The 16,440-nt window shown below is 41.0% G+C and overlaps 3 protein-coding genes across 6 annotated transcripts; all 3 read left to right on the top strand.

Moving 5' to 3' along the window:
• The first annotated feature begins 471 nt into the window (after nt 1-471).
• On the top strand, nt 472-3,283 carry LOC307010229 (zona pellucida sperm-binding protein 3-like). Of its 3 annotated transcripts, none has more exons than XM_079634731.1 (9): nt 562-1,006; nt 1,105-1,125; nt 1,637-1,755; nt 1,834-1,937; nt 2,021-2,198; nt 2,339-2,456; nt 2,540-2,622; nt 2,697-2,788; nt 2,863-2,974. In XM_079634731.1, the coding sequence occupies exons 1-9, from the start codon at nt 1,004-1,006 to the stop codon at nt 2,925-2,927; spliced, it is 783 nt and encodes a 260-aa protein (XP_079490857.1). In that variant the 5' UTR covers nt 562-1,003; the 3' UTR covers nt 2,928-2,974. The 3 variants fall into 3 exon arrangements, with proteins under 3 accessions (XP_079490856.1, XP_079490857.1, XP_079490855.1); XM_079634729.1 differs by having other exon boundaries at nt 568-1,006; nt 1,105-1,184; XM_079634730.1 differs by having other exon boundaries at nt 472-1,125; nt 2,863-3,283.
• A 3,932-nt stretch (nt 3,284-7,215) lies between these two features.
• On the top strand, nt 7,216-8,347 carry LOC307009915 (zona pellucida sperm-binding protein 3-like; the record flags this gene model as incomplete). The annotated part of the gene is made up of 6 exons (XM_079634132.1): nt 7,216-7,330; nt 7,414-7,591; nt 7,731-7,848; nt 7,932-8,014; nt 8,092-8,183; nt 8,259-8,347. 6 exons carry the CDS (start codon nt 7,216-7,218, stop codon nt 8,327-8,329), a joined length of 657 nt encoding a protein of 218 aa, XP_079490258.1. The 3' UTR covers nt 8,330-8,347.
• Nucleotides 8,348-11,471: 3,124 nt separating this feature from the next.
• LOC307010213 (zona pellucida sperm-binding protein 3-like) lies at nt 11,472-15,980 on the top strand. 2 transcript variants are annotated; one of them, XM_079634709.1, is made up of 8 exons: nt 11,472-12,125; nt 13,437-13,555; nt 13,633-13,736; nt 13,820-13,997; nt 15,336-15,453; nt 15,538-15,620; nt 15,700-15,794; nt 15,863-15,980. In XM_079634709.1, the coding sequence occupies exons 1-8, from the start codon at nt 11,580-11,582 to the stop codon at nt 15,931-15,933; spliced, it is 1,314 nt and encodes a 437-aa protein (XP_079490835.1). In that variant the 5' UTR covers nt 11,472-11,579; the 3' UTR covers nt 15,934-15,980. The 2 variants fall into 2 exon arrangements, with proteins under 2 accessions (XP_079490835.1, XP_079490834.1); XM_079634708.1 differs by having other exon boundaries at nt 11,525-12,125; nt 15,535-15,620.
• Nucleotides 15,981-16,440: the final 460 nt, after the last annotated feature.

Here is a 16,440-nt window from a genome sequence, read left to right as displayed (position 1 = left end):
TTGGAGGAATACATTTATTTCATAATGTAAAATAAATTGCCATGAAAATGTTACATGTAACAGAAATAAGCACAAATGTCAGAACACCTCCTGGGCCCAGAAAACACCTCAGACCCCAGAGGGTTAATACAAACATCATAATTTTTTAAATTGTGTCTTTTGTTACATAGGGACTACTGAACAGACATGTATACGTTTATTTTAAAATGCAAAGTGCTTGAAATCAAAATGTGTAAATAAAGCTCTGTACACTTGCATTTTGCTAAACTAAAAGTATGTCCCATTGGGTAATCAAAAGTTCTACACACACTTGCGGTCTTCAAGCCCACTTGAACACATGGATCAAAGACCGGAAATACTGTAGACAAGTGGTCAAGTACAACGATGGCAAGTGTGGGTATTTGGACAGGCGCATAAAAAAAAGGGGCAGAGTGGTGCGTCCTTAAAATGCATTCACTCTACAGGCCCAGAGGAGAATCAAGGATAATCAATTAAGGTAAAAGGGGTGGAGCCACCTTACCTCAAAGCTGTACAAAATGGCAAAGCCAAGTGCTGGTGTTTGTGTCAAAATTTGCTAGAATGGGGTTCTTGAAAGTTGTCTTAGTGGTGGTTGTGATCGTTGCATTTGATCTGCATGATGTCTTGGGAAGTTTGATGTACAGTCATAGTCCAAGAAGCATGGGGCCAAAATCCGATCCAGCTTCCAGAAGTCCGGCCCTTTCTCCTCTAGGGCTCTGGAACCCTTTGCAAGTGGCTTCTCAGTTTCAGAATCCTTTGGGTCCTGACTCCAAAAGTCTTGTGCAGGAGCCTTTTGGCCTTCAAGAGAAGCAGCTGTTGCAGGGTCCAGTGAAGCCTTTGGATTGGAGGTATCCCATCGTTCCCGAGGTGCAGAGCGAGATGGCGGTGGACTTCCAGTTGAGGCAACCCGTGACTCCCAGCAGCGTAGCGGTTCAATGTGGCGAGAACCGGGTTCTCGTAGAGGTCCAGCAGGACTTTTTTAGCAATGGTCAGTTGATCCAGCCAACTGGTCTGTCTTTAGGTGGATGTCCTGTTGTTGGTCAGGATCCTGGGTCAAGAGTGCTCATCTTTGAGTATGAATTACAGGACTGCAACAGCGTGCTGATGGTAAGCACAGATACATCTTAATGGGTTATTTGAAAAGGTCCTCTGCCACAACAAGGAAAGTCAGTTCACTTGGTTTTACAATGTCAGGGCAGCTAAAACCAATTTTTATCTATTTGACTGGGTAAATCCTGAGTTTAAGCTAATTGCCTTTTAAATAACCCTTCAAGCCAACATCTGATGTAAACTTTTTCATAAATGGTATGAAAGGAGCTTAAGATACAAGAACAAAAAAATATTGGGCCTTAACCGTGTTAAAGCTAGTTTTAACCCTGGAATGGCTAAATGTTCAATTTTTAGTGCATGTCTCAAAACATTGACTATCTCTGGCAACACCGGAGCTTCTGAGGGCAGCTGTGGTGATTGAAGAATTTACTAATTGGGGATTTGCTCTTTAGGAATTTCACCATATTGCACAGTGCACCATCTCCCATTCATAGCAATATGAGTGCATGGTCTTGGTGTATGTAAAGTCTTTGGGATGATCCTCTTGGTAACCACAATCTTTTTACAGATGAATGAGGATGAGCTTGTCTACACCTTCTCTCTTACCTACACCCCTGAGGCGCTTGCAGGTACTCCGATTACCCGGGCCGATGCTGCTATTGTTGGTGTTCAATGCCATTATCAAAGGTAGGGGATCTCTGTGACATTGTGCACTTTTCTCGTACAACTGGGAGACGATTTAATGGGTACTTTCATGAACCCCAGACTCCAAAATGTAAGCAGTGATGCCTTGAGGCCAACATGGGTTCCGTATGCCTCAACAGAGGCTGGTGAAGAAGTCTTGCTGTTCTCCCTGAAGATCATGATGGGTTGGTACATGTTTTTACCTTCAATAAAATAAACGTTACCCTTGCTATTGTGGCTGTGCCTAAAATGTTTTATTTTTGTTTAGATGATTGGTCCTTTCAGAGGCCTTCATACTCCTATTTCCTGGGTGGCGTTATTAACATTGAGGCATCTGTGAAGCAGTACAATCATGTTCCTCTGCGTGTGTTTGTGGACAGCTGTGTGGCCACTCAAGTTCCTGATGTGAACTCTCTTCCGAGATATTCCTTCATTGAGAATCACGGGTAAGGTCATGGCCCTTGATGCATTAGGACTGTTTAAGTTGCCTTTTGTAACCACTTTGTCACAGAGTCATGGGTAAGCTCTAGTTGCTTGATGCTCTACAGTTGACATTCATGAGTTGCTCTTTGTGATTTGTCGTCAGGTGCTTTGTGGATGCCAAAACTACAGCTTCCAGCTCACGCTTCATGCCTCGGTCCCAGGTTGACAAGATCCAGTTCCAGCTAGAGGCGTTTATGTTCCAGGAGGGCAACAGTCCTTCTGTATGTACTACGAATAGCATGGGTTAACTTGACTTCTCCTCCCATCTGCTTTGGTTTTGTGACTTGTCTGTCATCCCTTGCAGATCTACATAACATGTATTCTGAAGGCCACTATTGCTTCTGCACCCAGTGACGCTCAGCACAAATCCTGTTCCTTTGCCAATGGGTACGTGAGGTTTTTTTTTATTATTATTTTTAAGTTTACTTTTCCCATGTTTAAGGCTCTTTGTTTTGGTGCAGGTGGTTTGCTGCTGATGGAAACGACCAAGTTTGTGGTTGCTGTGATTCAACATGTGGTCCTGATGGTGACTCTGCTGCATCTCCCTATGGAGGTTTGTAGCTTTTGCGATTTTCTACGGTTGCTTTTGATGTCAAGTGCTCTAACATGGCTTTTTCTTCTCTCTAGGCATTCAGTGGGAAGGCAAGGCCTCTTTTGGTCCTATAATGGTTCAAGGGCAAAAGGCTCAATAAAACTGACAAATCAATCCTTGGTTGTATTTGACTTGTCATTTTGCTGCATGTCTGGTTTACCTGCTTTTGACCTTGAAAAAGCACCTCATTCTGCCCATGTGGTGAAACTGATAGTTTCTCTGTACTTTAAGTCCCAAATGGAATGCAACTAGTCTTCCTGAAGTTAATAACTCCCTATGGAGAAAGTTAGTTTTAAATGATGAACCTTTTACAGACGGCTAGTGAAGTTCAAGCTTATGCTTTTAAAATCATTAGTTTGTTACAATTTGTGGTTCCAGTATTTTGATAGTCCATTTTAGACCTACGATAAGTAACTTTTCAACTACATGTCAACTAACACAGTAGACTGTAAGGTTTGGGTCAGGGGGATAGATTTTATTTTTAGTTGTCAAGTCATCATTTATATAGTTCTTTTAACAATGTAGATGGTTTCAAAGCAGCTTTACAGAGATAAACGTATAATTTAAGGTAACTGAGATTGTTTTGGCTTTATAGCGGTTCTTGACTGTTATTTTCCAGCTAAAGTTAGCTTTGATTCACTTCCGTCGAAATGATAATTAATACATTAGGGACTGCTAAGATGAGACTGTCTCTCTCTATACAGACTTTAAACGCGAACCTGTGATAAACACTGATGGTGCTCAGATGCACATCAAGAAATAATTCTATAGTTATGTGCGCAGGTTTGTAATTCCCTACAAACCATGCCTAAACCAAATACGTGTCTTGCCTATACATTTTGATACAGAATTTTATCACTTCGGGGTAGGTACGCAAACTTTTTTTTTTTTTTTTTTCACAATGCTTTATCTGTAGAGTGGTACAGGGATCCTCCTTAGGGAGGATAGTTGGCACTTCAGCACTGCGTTGTCATCAGGTCCAGGCGAAGGTCCTTCGTCAGATCTGGATCCGGCAGGTTGCTGGAAAACCTCGGGATAAACAGACACTAAAATTAGCGTAGATGCCATTCTCCTTATGATGTAACGAGTACATCAGGATTTAAGGGAAGTGTTCCCAGTTCCGGCTGACCTAATCTATGCAGCCTAACATTGAATTATAGAAGTCAATGTATTATGTGAATGCTAGGTCAAAGAGATGTGTCTTTAATCTAGCTTTGCACTAGCTTTTTAATCTAGCTTTGCACAGACTAGTGTCTACTTCCCGGACAATGGTAGGAAGACTGTTCCAAAGTTTTGGTGCTAAATAGGAAAAGGTTCTTTGTCAAGTTACTTGGTTAGTAGAATGTCTAAGGTGGATTATTGAACTAAAGTTTTACCCAATTTGTTTAACAGAATTTCCTGGTGAATCATTACCACTAATGCGGCATTTATATAGCGCGTTCATTGTACTACTGTACACCCAAAGCACTTCACACTCATATCAGGGGATCTCTTCTCAACCAACACCAGTGTGCAGCATCCACTCGATGCGATGGCAACCAAAGTACAACGGCGCCAGTGCGCTCAACACACACAAGCTATAGGTGGAGAGGAGAGAACGATAGAGCCAATTCAATGGATGGGGATTATTAGAAGGCCATGATTGGCAAGGGCCAATGGAGGGAATTTGGCCAGAACACCAGGGTTACACCATGAAAGCTTTAGCATATGTGACCCGCCACGGAAAGTAAGGACACAAGTTGGCAGCACAACTTTTGAGCAAAATGAGAAAGCGTTTTTTTTTCAAAACTGGTGATTTTTGCTTTTTTGCAGAATCTGTTAGTTGAGATCACGAAGAAGCCTCTCCATGTTTTAGATATCAATATTGGTATATTTAAAATCGTACATTTTTAGGGTTGAAATCGGCTTGTTTTGAGAGATTCTAGCTCGCAGTAGGGGCGTGTCATTGTCTGTGTGTATTTCCATACTGGATAAGCTGGCTTTTGTTTCTTTTGTTATTGCCCCCGCCCTCCAAGGGAACAGCGTGGTAGGACTGGGCGATATAATATTGATATAAAAAATATATTGATATATTTTTTAAATGGGATATGGAATTAGACCATATCGCATCGATATAGTTCAAAGTTGCGCTGTGATCCTTGCTGCAAGCAAGCTGCTGCATGCTTTTGTAGCAGTCTGCGTCTCAACAGCCCAGTGTACAACGCGACAAATACTCACATTAAATGTTTACGCAGAGGAACAGGACACTGCAGTTCTCAAAAGTTCATTATTTGCATGTGCTTTAAAGCCTTGCCGGTTAAACATGTCGGTCGCTGCTGAAGCGCTGTTCTAATGCGCTTTTCTGCGCGCAAACAGCCGACGCGCGCATGCACTAAAAGCCTGTCTAACAGCGCCTGGATACTGGACTAAGTTATCTTTCGAGTCTTTTTGAGCTAATACTGTCAAATACACTCAAGGTTTACATAAAGAAAGTTGGTTATGTCTAAATTGAGAGAAATCTGCGTGTCATATTATGCGTACATATTAGACTCGTTGCTTTCAGGTCTTAAAGAGACAGTAGCCCTAATAGTAAACATGCAGCCGCTTGTCCTTAAAGATTTTGTCATTCTTTACTCACTCTAATGTTGTTCCAAACCTGTATTTATTTATTTCTTGTGCTGACCACAAAAGAAGATATTTGGAAAAATGTGGGTAACCAGACAGTTGCTGGTCCCCATTGACTTCCATAGGAAAGAAATATAGAAGTCACTGGGGAACATCAACTGTTTGGTTACCCACATTCTTCCAAATAACTTCAACAGAATAAAGAAACATATTCAGGTTTAAAACAACTTGAGAGAGTAAATGATGACAATTAACTAAACATTTGGGGAGAACAATCCATTTAATGTTAATAAAACAACATGTGCTTTACAGCTTTACAGGGGGTATGGCTTATCTAAATGAGATGTAAATGAGCCCTATTGTCACTCCCAGCAGCAGAGAGGTGAGAACTGCTCAATCTTTAGAGGCAGATTTCTCCACTTTGAATTTTTTTGAGTGCCTACCTTCAAATGGCCACAACTTCTCCAAATATTATCAGAATACCATGTGTTACACATCGTTGGAAAGCTTGGAAACTACACTTTCAGAATCTGTGAATAACTCAAAATGCTCCAGAACCGACTTGTGTCCCTACTTTCCGTGACCGGTCACATATGTTCTGCCAGGGAAGACACAATTGTTACGTCACTCATTACCTTCTCATCTATCCAATCGTTCTAATTCTTGTGGTATAAAAGATAAGTACTTGCACATGTCTGAGTTTGCAGATGCTGATGCTTTCACTCACCTTCATCCTCCCTACCACCACCAGGATGGTGCCTTCCTATACCTCACAGGGGGTCGGCTGCGCCCCTGCCTTCGTCTTCAGGCAGGAAATGCAGAGTCTGGACCCTTGGATTGCGAGCTATGTTCTTCGCCAAATAACTTTATATCATAATATTGCTTGCTGGGCTGTTAATAAATGGTTAATTGTTTCAGTATTATTCTCCTGAGTCTTTCTGGTAGAACTACTCTAGGTGCCATGGGATTTTTTTTTTAATGACCAAAGAGTCAGGACCTCAGTTTAACGTCTCATCTGAAGGATGGTGCTTTAAATTTGGCAAGCAAATCTTTCTGAAAGAGCTCTGCAGGGAACACTGGTTGCTTCTCAATTCCTATTTTTGCATCCTTGTTTCCCTTCCTTTCCTCAAGTCTCAGCTCCACCTCCTGTAGGATACAAGGAAAGAAAAGGAGGATGGAGGAATCAAAGGAAAGCTTATTAATACAGTGGAATTGAGTAGTCGATGTGTTTCCCCTTTAAAAGTTTAGCATTGACGCCTACTGTTATGATTGGCTAACGTCAGTGTTTTATATAGCGCTTTCATTTGTACTACTGTACACCCACATCGCTTCACAATCATATCAGGGGATATCTCTTCAACCACCACCAGTGTGCTACATCCACTTGAATGTAACTTGACACCCTTGCCTCATTTAGTATACGCGATTCTATGAAGGTGCAAATGAGTCCCGCCTCCACTCACAACAGCTCAGGGATCCACTTGTTGACGATCACACATTGATCTAATTGGTTACATGGTAGTTTGTGACGTCAGACCAGTGATTTCAAACCATGTTTTTGAGACTGTCTTTGGTTCACTGCATTTTAAGGAGAAAATACTCAGCAATGGTGTTGAGTTATGACTTTGCACATGGTTTGTGTTAAAGCATATTAAAAACACCACATAGACATATAAACAATATGATAAGCTACCTTTGACTTATCAATATGATAAGTCAAAGGTAGGGGATCTCTGTGACTGCACTTTCTCGTACAACTGGGAGACTATTTAATGGGTACTTTCATGAACCGCAGACTCCAAAATGTAAGCAGTGATGCCCTGAGGCCAACATGGGTCCCGTATGCCTCAACAGAGGCTGGTGAAGAAGTCTTTCTGTTCTCCCTGAAGATCATGATGGGTTGGTACATGTTTTTACCTTCAATAAAATAAACTTTACCCTTGCTATTGTGGCTGTGCCTAAAATGTTTTTTTTTTGTTTAGATGATTGGTCCTTTCAGAGGCCTTCATACTCCTATTTCCTGGGTGGCGTTATTAACATTGAGGCATCTGTGAAGCAGTACAATCATGTTCCTCTGCGTGTGTTTGTGGACAGCTGTGTGGCCACTCAAGTACCTGATGTGAACTCTCTTCCGAGATATTCCTTCATTGAGAATCACGGGTAAGGTCATGGCCCTTGATGCGGTAGGACTGTTGAAGTTGCCTTTTGTAACCACTTTGTCACAGAGACATGGGTAAGGTCTATTTGCTTGATGCTCTACAGTTGACATCATGAGTTTCTCTTTGTGATTTGTCGTCAGGTGCTTTGTGGATGCCAAAACTACAGCTTCCAGCTCCCGCTTCATGCCTCGGTCCCAGGTTGACAAGATCCAGTTCCAGCTAGAGGCGTTTATGTTCCAGGAGGGCAACAATCCTTCTGTATGTACTACGAATAGCATGGGTTAACTTGACTTCTCCTCCCATCTGCTTTGGTTTTGTGACTTGTCTGTCATCCCTTGCAGATCTACATAACATGTATTCTGAAGGCAAATATTGCTTCTGCACCCAGTGACGCTCAGCACAAATCCTGTTCCTTTGCCAATGGGTACGTGAGTTTTTTTTATTTTATTTTTTAAGTTAAATTTTCCCATGTTTAAGGCTCCATGTTTTGTTTTGGTGCAGGTGGTTTGCTGCTGATGGAAACGACCAAGTTTGTGGTTGCTGTGATTCAACATGTGGTCCTGATGGTGACTCTGCTGCATCTCCCTATGGAGGTTTGTAGCTTTTGCGATTTTTCTACGGTTGCTTTTGATTTCAAGTGCTCTAACATTGCTTTTTCTTCTCTCTAGGCATTCAGTGGGAAGGCAAGGCCTCTTTTGGTCCTATAATGGTTCAAGGGCAAAAGAGAGGTTCTCAATAAAACTGACAAATCAATCCTTGGTTGTATTTGACTTGTCATTTTGCTGCATGTCTGGTTTACCTGCTTTTGACCTTGAAAAAGCGCCTCATTCTGCCCATGTGGTGAAACTGATAGTTTCTCTGTACTTTAAGTCCCTAATGGAATGCAACCAGTCTTCCTGAAGTTAATAACTCCCTATGGAGAAAGTTAGTTTTAAAGGATGAACCTTTTACGGAAAACCTCGGGATAAACAAAGACACTAAAATTAGCATTGATGCCATTCTTCTTATGTAACGAGTACATCAGGATTTAAGGGAAGTGTTCCCAGTTCTGGCTGACCTAATCTATGCAGCCTAACATTGAATTATAGAAGTCAATGTATTATGTGAATGCTAGGTCAAAGAGATGTGTCTTTAATCTAGCTTTGCACTGACAGAGTGTGTCTGCTTCCCGGACAATGGTAGGAAGACTGTTCCAAAGTTTTTGTGCTAAATAGGAAAAGGATCTTTGGCAAGTTACTTGGTTAGTAGAATGTCCAAGGTGGACTATCGAAATAGTGTTACCCAATTTGTTTAACAGAGAAATTCCTGATGAATCTTTACCACTCACGCATTTATATAGCGCTTTCATTGTACTACTGTCCACCCAAAGCACTTCACACTCATATCAGGGAATCTCCTCAACCAACACCAGTGTGCAGCATCCACTCGATGCGATGGCAACCAAAGTACAACGGCACCAGTGCACTCAACACACACCAGCTATAGGTGGAGAGGAGAGAATGACAGAAATGAATGAAAGATCAAAAGTATCAACAATGCACATTTATTTTTTTACCACCGTTTTTAGTCATATATACCAGGAGTGCCATTAATTCGGACCACAACTGTACATGCTGCTCACTTTCAGTATTATTGAAGCAGAGTTTGTGCTGAATGCAGTGTAATCAGACATTTCCATGAAAATGTTACAAGTAACAAAAATAAGCACAAATGTCAGAACACCTCCAAAGCCCAGAAAACACCTCAGACCGCAGAGGGTTAATTCAAACATCAAAATTTTTAAATTGTGTATTTTGTTACATAGGGACTATTGAACAGACATTTATACGCAGGGGTGCACATAACTTTTTCAGTGAGTTACTCAGGTGAGGACCAGGAGATGGTGTTTGGTACTCACCCCATATGTAGCGTGGCCGCAGCTGTCAATCATGACGTCACATTTCCATTTTTATAGCATAAAATAACTAACTAAAACCAAACTTATAAAATAAAAATAAACGAACACTTAAATTTACATCAGCGTGAAAAGAACGACCTAAAATGATAGAATTTTTTTTTATTTGAAGTGTTATTTGATTATATGAAATATAATTAATCCTTATTAAAGAGCAGTGAATTTTCTCTTTTTATTTTGTTGTTTGATCAATATTAAGTGTACAGAAGGCATTAGGTTTATTGCGCACTGTCACTTTGAGAGTGTGCAGATCCAATTGCACTGATGCACGGTACGTTTGTAAAGACATAACCGACTGTGTTTACGTGAATACTCTCCAAAACGGACATTTAGACATAATGTTGTGTGTATTTGTCCATTCAGACGCAAAAGAGAGCTCAATTCAGTCCTTGCGCGCAGCGTCTATGTGCGGGGCTGCACGCTTCGGGTCGTGTGTGTGTGTGTGTGTTCGCACAGAAAAACATACCGAATAAAGCTGTCTTTCGCGTCGTCACTCTTATTCAGATCTATCCATATGTCTGCTCTTCTCTTTCTCCCAGACGTTTACATTTTTTAACGATTTGAGACATGCATGAAGCGCATGCCGACTCGGTAGATCAGCACGTTACAATTCAAATGTGCGCATCTTCCACAAACGCAAATCAGTTCTGACTGGATCACTTCCCCAATCGTCCCTCCCTTACATTTCCGTCTAGTTTTTATTCGTCATAGTGGTCGTCATTTAAAACAAGGTTTTTATTTAGTTATCGTCTCGTTTTAATCTGTGAAAAAAATTAATTAACACTGCCTAGGTTGCATTTTGGCGACAGTACGCAAAGGCGCGTAGTAACACAAGTGGCATTACGCATTCCTGATTTTTGTCGCGCATGCGTACCTGCGTACCAGTTATGTGCACCCCTGTTTATACGTTTATTTTAAAATGCCAAGTACTTGAAATCAAAATGTGTAAATAAAACTCTGTAAACTTGCATTTTTGCTAAATGTGTGTAAAAGTGTGTCCCATTGGGAAATCAAAAGTTCTACACACACTTCTGGTCTTCAAGCCCACTTGAACATATGGATCAAAGACCGAAAATACTGTAGGTCATGTAAGTAGACAAGTTTTCAAGTAAGGCCCTGTCCCAAATGGCGCACTTGATGTGGACTTTCGGTCTCGTGGACTTAAATTGCGCGTGCTCGCTGAGTCTACGAGTCCGTAGACCGTCCCATTCATCATTGTAACGCTCTGAAGTGTGCTCAGCAGCGCCCCCTTTGTACCCTTGAAGCGGTCTTCCGCGAAGCCCGCATGAATGCAGGCTTCACGCACTTTAACTACCCAGGAATCCTTGCGAATTTGTGAAAGGCCAATAAGACAACGAATGGGAGGAGCTTTCGCTCACGTTAACATGGATGAGAAGAAAATATTTAAGTGTAAATATCATTATTTTTATAACCTATGTGTACATTTTACAAGTTATTACCTACAGTTTATACAAACATTATGGTCATCAATCAGTGGTTGATGTCTCAAACATAAATATAAATATATATTAAATATAAACATAAATAGCGCACTGAATAATAAGCTACGATCGCATTATGATTCATTAAATAAATATAACCGAATGTCAGGGCTTTACTGAGTCATATGTAAATGTAGAAATATAATATTTAAACAACAACCGGACAGTCTTCCTATTTCCGGCGTGGCGATCGAGTCTGTCCCAAAAATACCTCTCAATGCGCCCTCGTGGACTCGCGCCAAGGGCCCTATAGGTCTGCACTACATGACGTCACCAAAGTGTGGACTCTGAGGAAGTCCACAAGTCCGGAGTGTGCCATTTGGGACAGGGCCTACAACGACGGCAAGTGTGGGTATTTGGACAGGCGCATAAAAAAAGGAAGAGAGTGGTGCGTCCCCAAAATGCATTCACTCTACAGGTCCAGAGGAGAATCAAGGATAATCAATTAAGGTAAAAGGGGTGGAGCCACCTTAACTCAAAGCTGTACAAAATGGCAAAGCCAAGTGCTGGTGTTTGTGTCAAAATTAGCTAGAATGGGGTTCCTGAAAGTTGTCTTAGTGGTGGTTGTGATCGTTGCATTTGATCTGCCTGATGTCTTGGGAAGTTTGAGGTACAGTCATAGTCCAAGAAGCATGGGGCCAAAATCCGATCCAGCTTCCAGAAGTCCGGCCCTTTCTCCTCTAGGGCTCTGGAACCCTTTGCAAGTGGCTTCTCAGTTTCAGAATCCTTTGGGTCCCGACTCCAAAAGCCTTGCGCAGGAGCCTTTTGGCCTTCAAGAGAAGCAGCTGTTGCAGGGTCCAGTGAAGCCTTTGGATTGGAGGTATCCCATCGTTCCCGAGGTGCAGAGCGAGATGGCGGTGGACTTCCAGTTGAGGCAACCCGTGACTCCCAGCAGCGTAGCGGTTCAATGTGGCGAGAACCGGGTTCTCGTAGAGGTCCAGCAGGACTTTTTCAGCAATGGTCAGTTGATCCAGCCAACTGGTCTGTCTTTAGGTGGATGTCCTGTTGTTGGTCAGGATCCTGGGTCAAGAGTGCTCATCTTTGAGTATGAATTACAGGACTGCAACAGCGTGCTGATGGTAAGAACAGATACATCTTAAGCCATTAGGACCCTGCGTCCATTACAATGGACATCACATGTCAACCCCTTGTTTTTTTGTTTTTTTTTTTACTTCTGGAGCATTTCACCTAGTTTAAAGCCTGCAGTCCATGAGATTGGACGTTTGCCATCCAGTCAAATGGCAGTAAAGCTCTGCATGTAGTAATTATTAAAAAAAAAACACTACATTGAAAATAAGCATGGAAGCACTCCACTCCAAACACAGAAGCAAGCAGCATTTTCTATGGTTTATTTACCTTTTTTTTGCCAGTATTTCATAGTTTGTATGTAAAATAGAAAGATTAACTTAAAGTTAAAAATCGATTGTAGAATTGCAAGTTTTAAATCAGGATTTTTTTCAAATGTGTCTGTCCATTAGAATGTACAGTGGGTTCAAAAGCCTGTTACTGAAATCACATTCCAGTAACTGAAGTCCAGTAACGCTGATTGAAATTTCTTATATAAAATCTATCACAGTACTGCTAAATTTTTTAAACTTTTTTTTTTTTTTTTTTTTTTTTATATGCAGAATATAAAGTTCTTGAAGTGCTTGAACATATAACTGATAGAAATATGTCAGATGTTGACTTTGTGGTGTGATGAGGAAGATGGAGATTTAAGAAAAATATCCGTATTTAAAACTTTATAAAGTAAAATGACAAGCTTCCGGCCAAACAAACATACGGATTTGACTTAAATCTAAAGCGTAACTTAAATATGAATATTTTTTTCTTATACAAACTCTTCGCTTCAGAAGGCCTTTATTAACCCCCAAGAGCCGCGTGGAGCACTTTTATCATGGATGGATGCACGTTTATGGATTTTTAAAACCGAAACAACCATTAACTGCCATTATAAAGCTTGGAAGCCAGGACTTTTTTTTTTTTTTTTTTTTTTACTCCGATTACATTCGTCTGAAAGAAGAATGTCATATACACTTACTGTAGAATGGCTTGAGGGTGAGTAAATCATGGGCTAATTTTCATTTTTGGGTGAACTATCCCTTTATAGGTATTGTACATCCAAAAATTATATTTGTCATCACTTACTCACCCTCTTGTTGCTCCAAACCTGTATGTCTCCAAAACATTGACTATATTTTCTGGCAACACCGGAGCTTCTGAGGGCAGCTGTGGTGATGTGAAGAATTTACTAATTGGGGATTTGCTCTTTAGGAATTCTAACATATTGCACAGTGCACCTTCTCACATTCATAGCAATCTGAGTGCATGGTCTTGGTGTTTGTAAAGTCTTTGGGATTACACTCTTGGTAACCACAATCTTTTTACAGATGAATGAGGATGAGCTTGTCTACACCTTCTCTCTTACCTACACCCCTGAGGCGCTTGCAGGTACTCCGATTTCCCGGGCCGATGGTGCAAATGTTGGTGTTCAATGCCATTATCAAAGGTAGGGGATCTCTGTGACTTTGTGCACTTTCTCGTACAACCGGGAGACCATTTAATGAGTACTTTCATGAACCGCAGACTCCAAAATGTAAGCAGTGATGCCTTGAGGCCAACATGGGTCCCGTATGCCTCAACAGAGGCTGGTGAAGAAGTCTTGTTGTTCTCCCTGAATATCATGATGGGTTGGTACATGTTTTTTATTTCAATAAAATAAAACTTTACCCTTGCTATTGTGGCTGTGCCTAAAATGTGTTTTTGTGTGTAGATGATTGGTTCTATCAGAGGCCTTCATACACCTATTTCCTGGGTGGTGTTATTAACATCGAGGCATCTGTGAAGCAGTACAATCATGTTCCTCTGCGTGTGTTTGTGGACAGCTGTGTGGCCACTCAAGTACCTGATGTGAACTCTCTTCCGAGATATTCCTTCATTGAGAATCACGGGTAAGGTCATGGCCCTTGATGCGGTAGGACTGTTTAAAGGGCACCTATTATGACATTTAAAATGTTCCTAATGTTGTTTAGGGAGTCCCCAACAACAGGTTTACGTGCATGCAATGACAAAAAACACTTTTGTTTTCGTATAATATGCATTTATTTTTACCTGATTTGCTCACCGACTCCCAAATGATTCGTTCAACGACTCGTTTTTCAAACCCCTCCTTTGCGCGACGCTAATCTGCGTTGATTGGTCAGATGACCCAGCAGTGTTTACAGAGATAATACTTATTTTTAACACGGAGTACAATGATGCTTTTATCAATTAAATTGTATCATAATAATGATTATAGTCCACTGCTTTATAGTTTGTAGTAAAAAACGAAAAATAAGATAAAGAATTTAATGTTATGTTAGCGAGCATAGCCCAGAGTTCATATTGTAAAAGCACAATCAGTCTCTGTTTGCATTAGCCCGATGCATAAACATAACGTTTTTACAAAACAAAAAATGCAGTTACGTTACTACGAGGTATTATTCTATTCTTTAAGACAACTCCGAAAACAACGACAAACACTTCACATATCTCAATACAATTGTCATTGAAGACCTAGAAGCTAAACGGTGCTTACACAACAAACAAAATCATTATTAAGCATGCTACATAAAACATAAAAGCAACAATTATTAATAACACTTACAGGTTGTGATACGGAGGAGGAAGCTGATGCAAATACACTTGGAACTGAACCTTCCTTCAATATCAGCCGGCTCGCGAATCCAAGTTTGATTGCATTTAAAACAATCGTCTTCAAAATGACGCGAACAAAGCACAAGGCTCGGACTATACTTCTGTGGTATAGTTGTATATATGAATTGTAGCCACTTAGTCTTCAAATGCTCCTCCTTGGGCAGATGAAAAAAGTTTGCTTTTGAGCCGCACTTCAGAACACAGCGTCTCGTCGCCCTGATGTTTCCCTGCTGGCCTTGGAGCGCAATAAGTGGGCGTATCATATTCAAATAACTTGACAAGTTGACGTCATCTAGTCAGGGAAAAAGCTTCGGTCTTCTAACGATTCATAAAAATGACTCAGAGTCGACTCTCACTTTTGAAAGACAATAACTTTATATACGGTGCACTTTCATATTTCAAACTTTGCAGGATGTTTTTGTTCACTTAGATCTATGTTACACACTACATGAAAGGTAAATTTCAAAATTCCATAATAGGTGCCCTTTAAGTTGCCTTTTGTAACCACTTTGTCACAGAGACCTGGGTAAGGTCTAGTTGCTTGATGCTCTACAGTTGACATTCATGAGTTGCTCTTTGTGATTTGTCGTCAGGTGCTTTGTGGATGCCAAAACTACAGCTTCCAGCTCCCGCTTCATGCCTCGGTCCCAGGTTGACAAGATCCAGTTCCAGCTAGAGGCGTTTATGTTCCAGGAGGGCAACAGTCCATCTGTATGTACTACGAATATCATGAGTTAACCTGACTTCTCCTCCCATCTGCTTTGGTTTTGTGACTTGTCTGTCATCCCTTAGCAGATCTACATAACATGTATTCTGAAGGCAACTCTTGCTTCTGCACCCAGTGACGCTCAGCGCAAATCCTGTTCCTTTGCTAATGGGTACGTGAGGTGTTTTTCTGGGGGCGGAGGTTAAGCTGACTTTTCTCATGTTGAAGGCTCCATGTCTGTTTTGTTGCAGGTGGTTTGCTGCTGATGGAAACGACCAAGTTTGTGGTTGCTGTGACTCAACATGTGGTCCTGATGGGGACTTTTCTGCTGCTGCTCCCTATGGAGGTTGGTTGCGTTTGCTCTTTCTAAGGTTGCTATTCAAGTCTCTAACATGGCTTTTTTCTTCTCTCTAGGCACGCAGTGGGAAGGCAAGGCCTCACTTGGTCCTGTAATTGTTCAAGGGCAAAAGAGCGTTTCTCAATAAAACTGACAAATCAATCCTTGGTTGTATTTGACTTGTCATTTTGGTGCATGTTTGGTTTACTTGCTTTTGACCTTTAAAAAGTGCCTCATTTCGCCCCGTACGTTTCAAGTCCCATATAGAATGCAACTCCCTATGGAGAAAGTGAAGTTTTAAATGATGAACATTGTAAAGACTGTTGTTCTGGTGTCATACCTGCAACACTAATTTTCCCAAATTCACGCTTTTGTTGTGTACATAGAGACAGTGATGGTATTCTTTTAAAAAACTTGCACTTTGAAATTCATTTTTCAAAAGTTTTCTTTTCAGGCCCCCAAAATACTGTTGTCATGTAAATTAAAAATGCATAGGATTTTATATGAAAATTGTGTAATGTAAAATCCCCCTCAATGTGTCAGATAAGAGGGACAAAGTTCCTGTGCAAAAATCCACTCTTGATGTCTTGGCCACTTGACCACTTGTGCATGTGACGGGAAGTAAGTGTGCAAGACTGCCTCACGTCTTAAAAAT

This window comes from Phoxinus phoxinus (assembly GCF_949152265.1).
Source record: "Phoxinus phoxinus genome assembly, chromosome: 14".
Taxonomy (NCBI): domain Eukaryota; kingdom Metazoa; phylum Chordata; class Actinopteri; order Cypriniformes; family Leuciscidae; genus Phoxinus; species Phoxinus phoxinus.
Note: the sequence above shows the minus strand (reverse complement) of the source record. Positions and strands in the feature narration are given on the sequence as shown.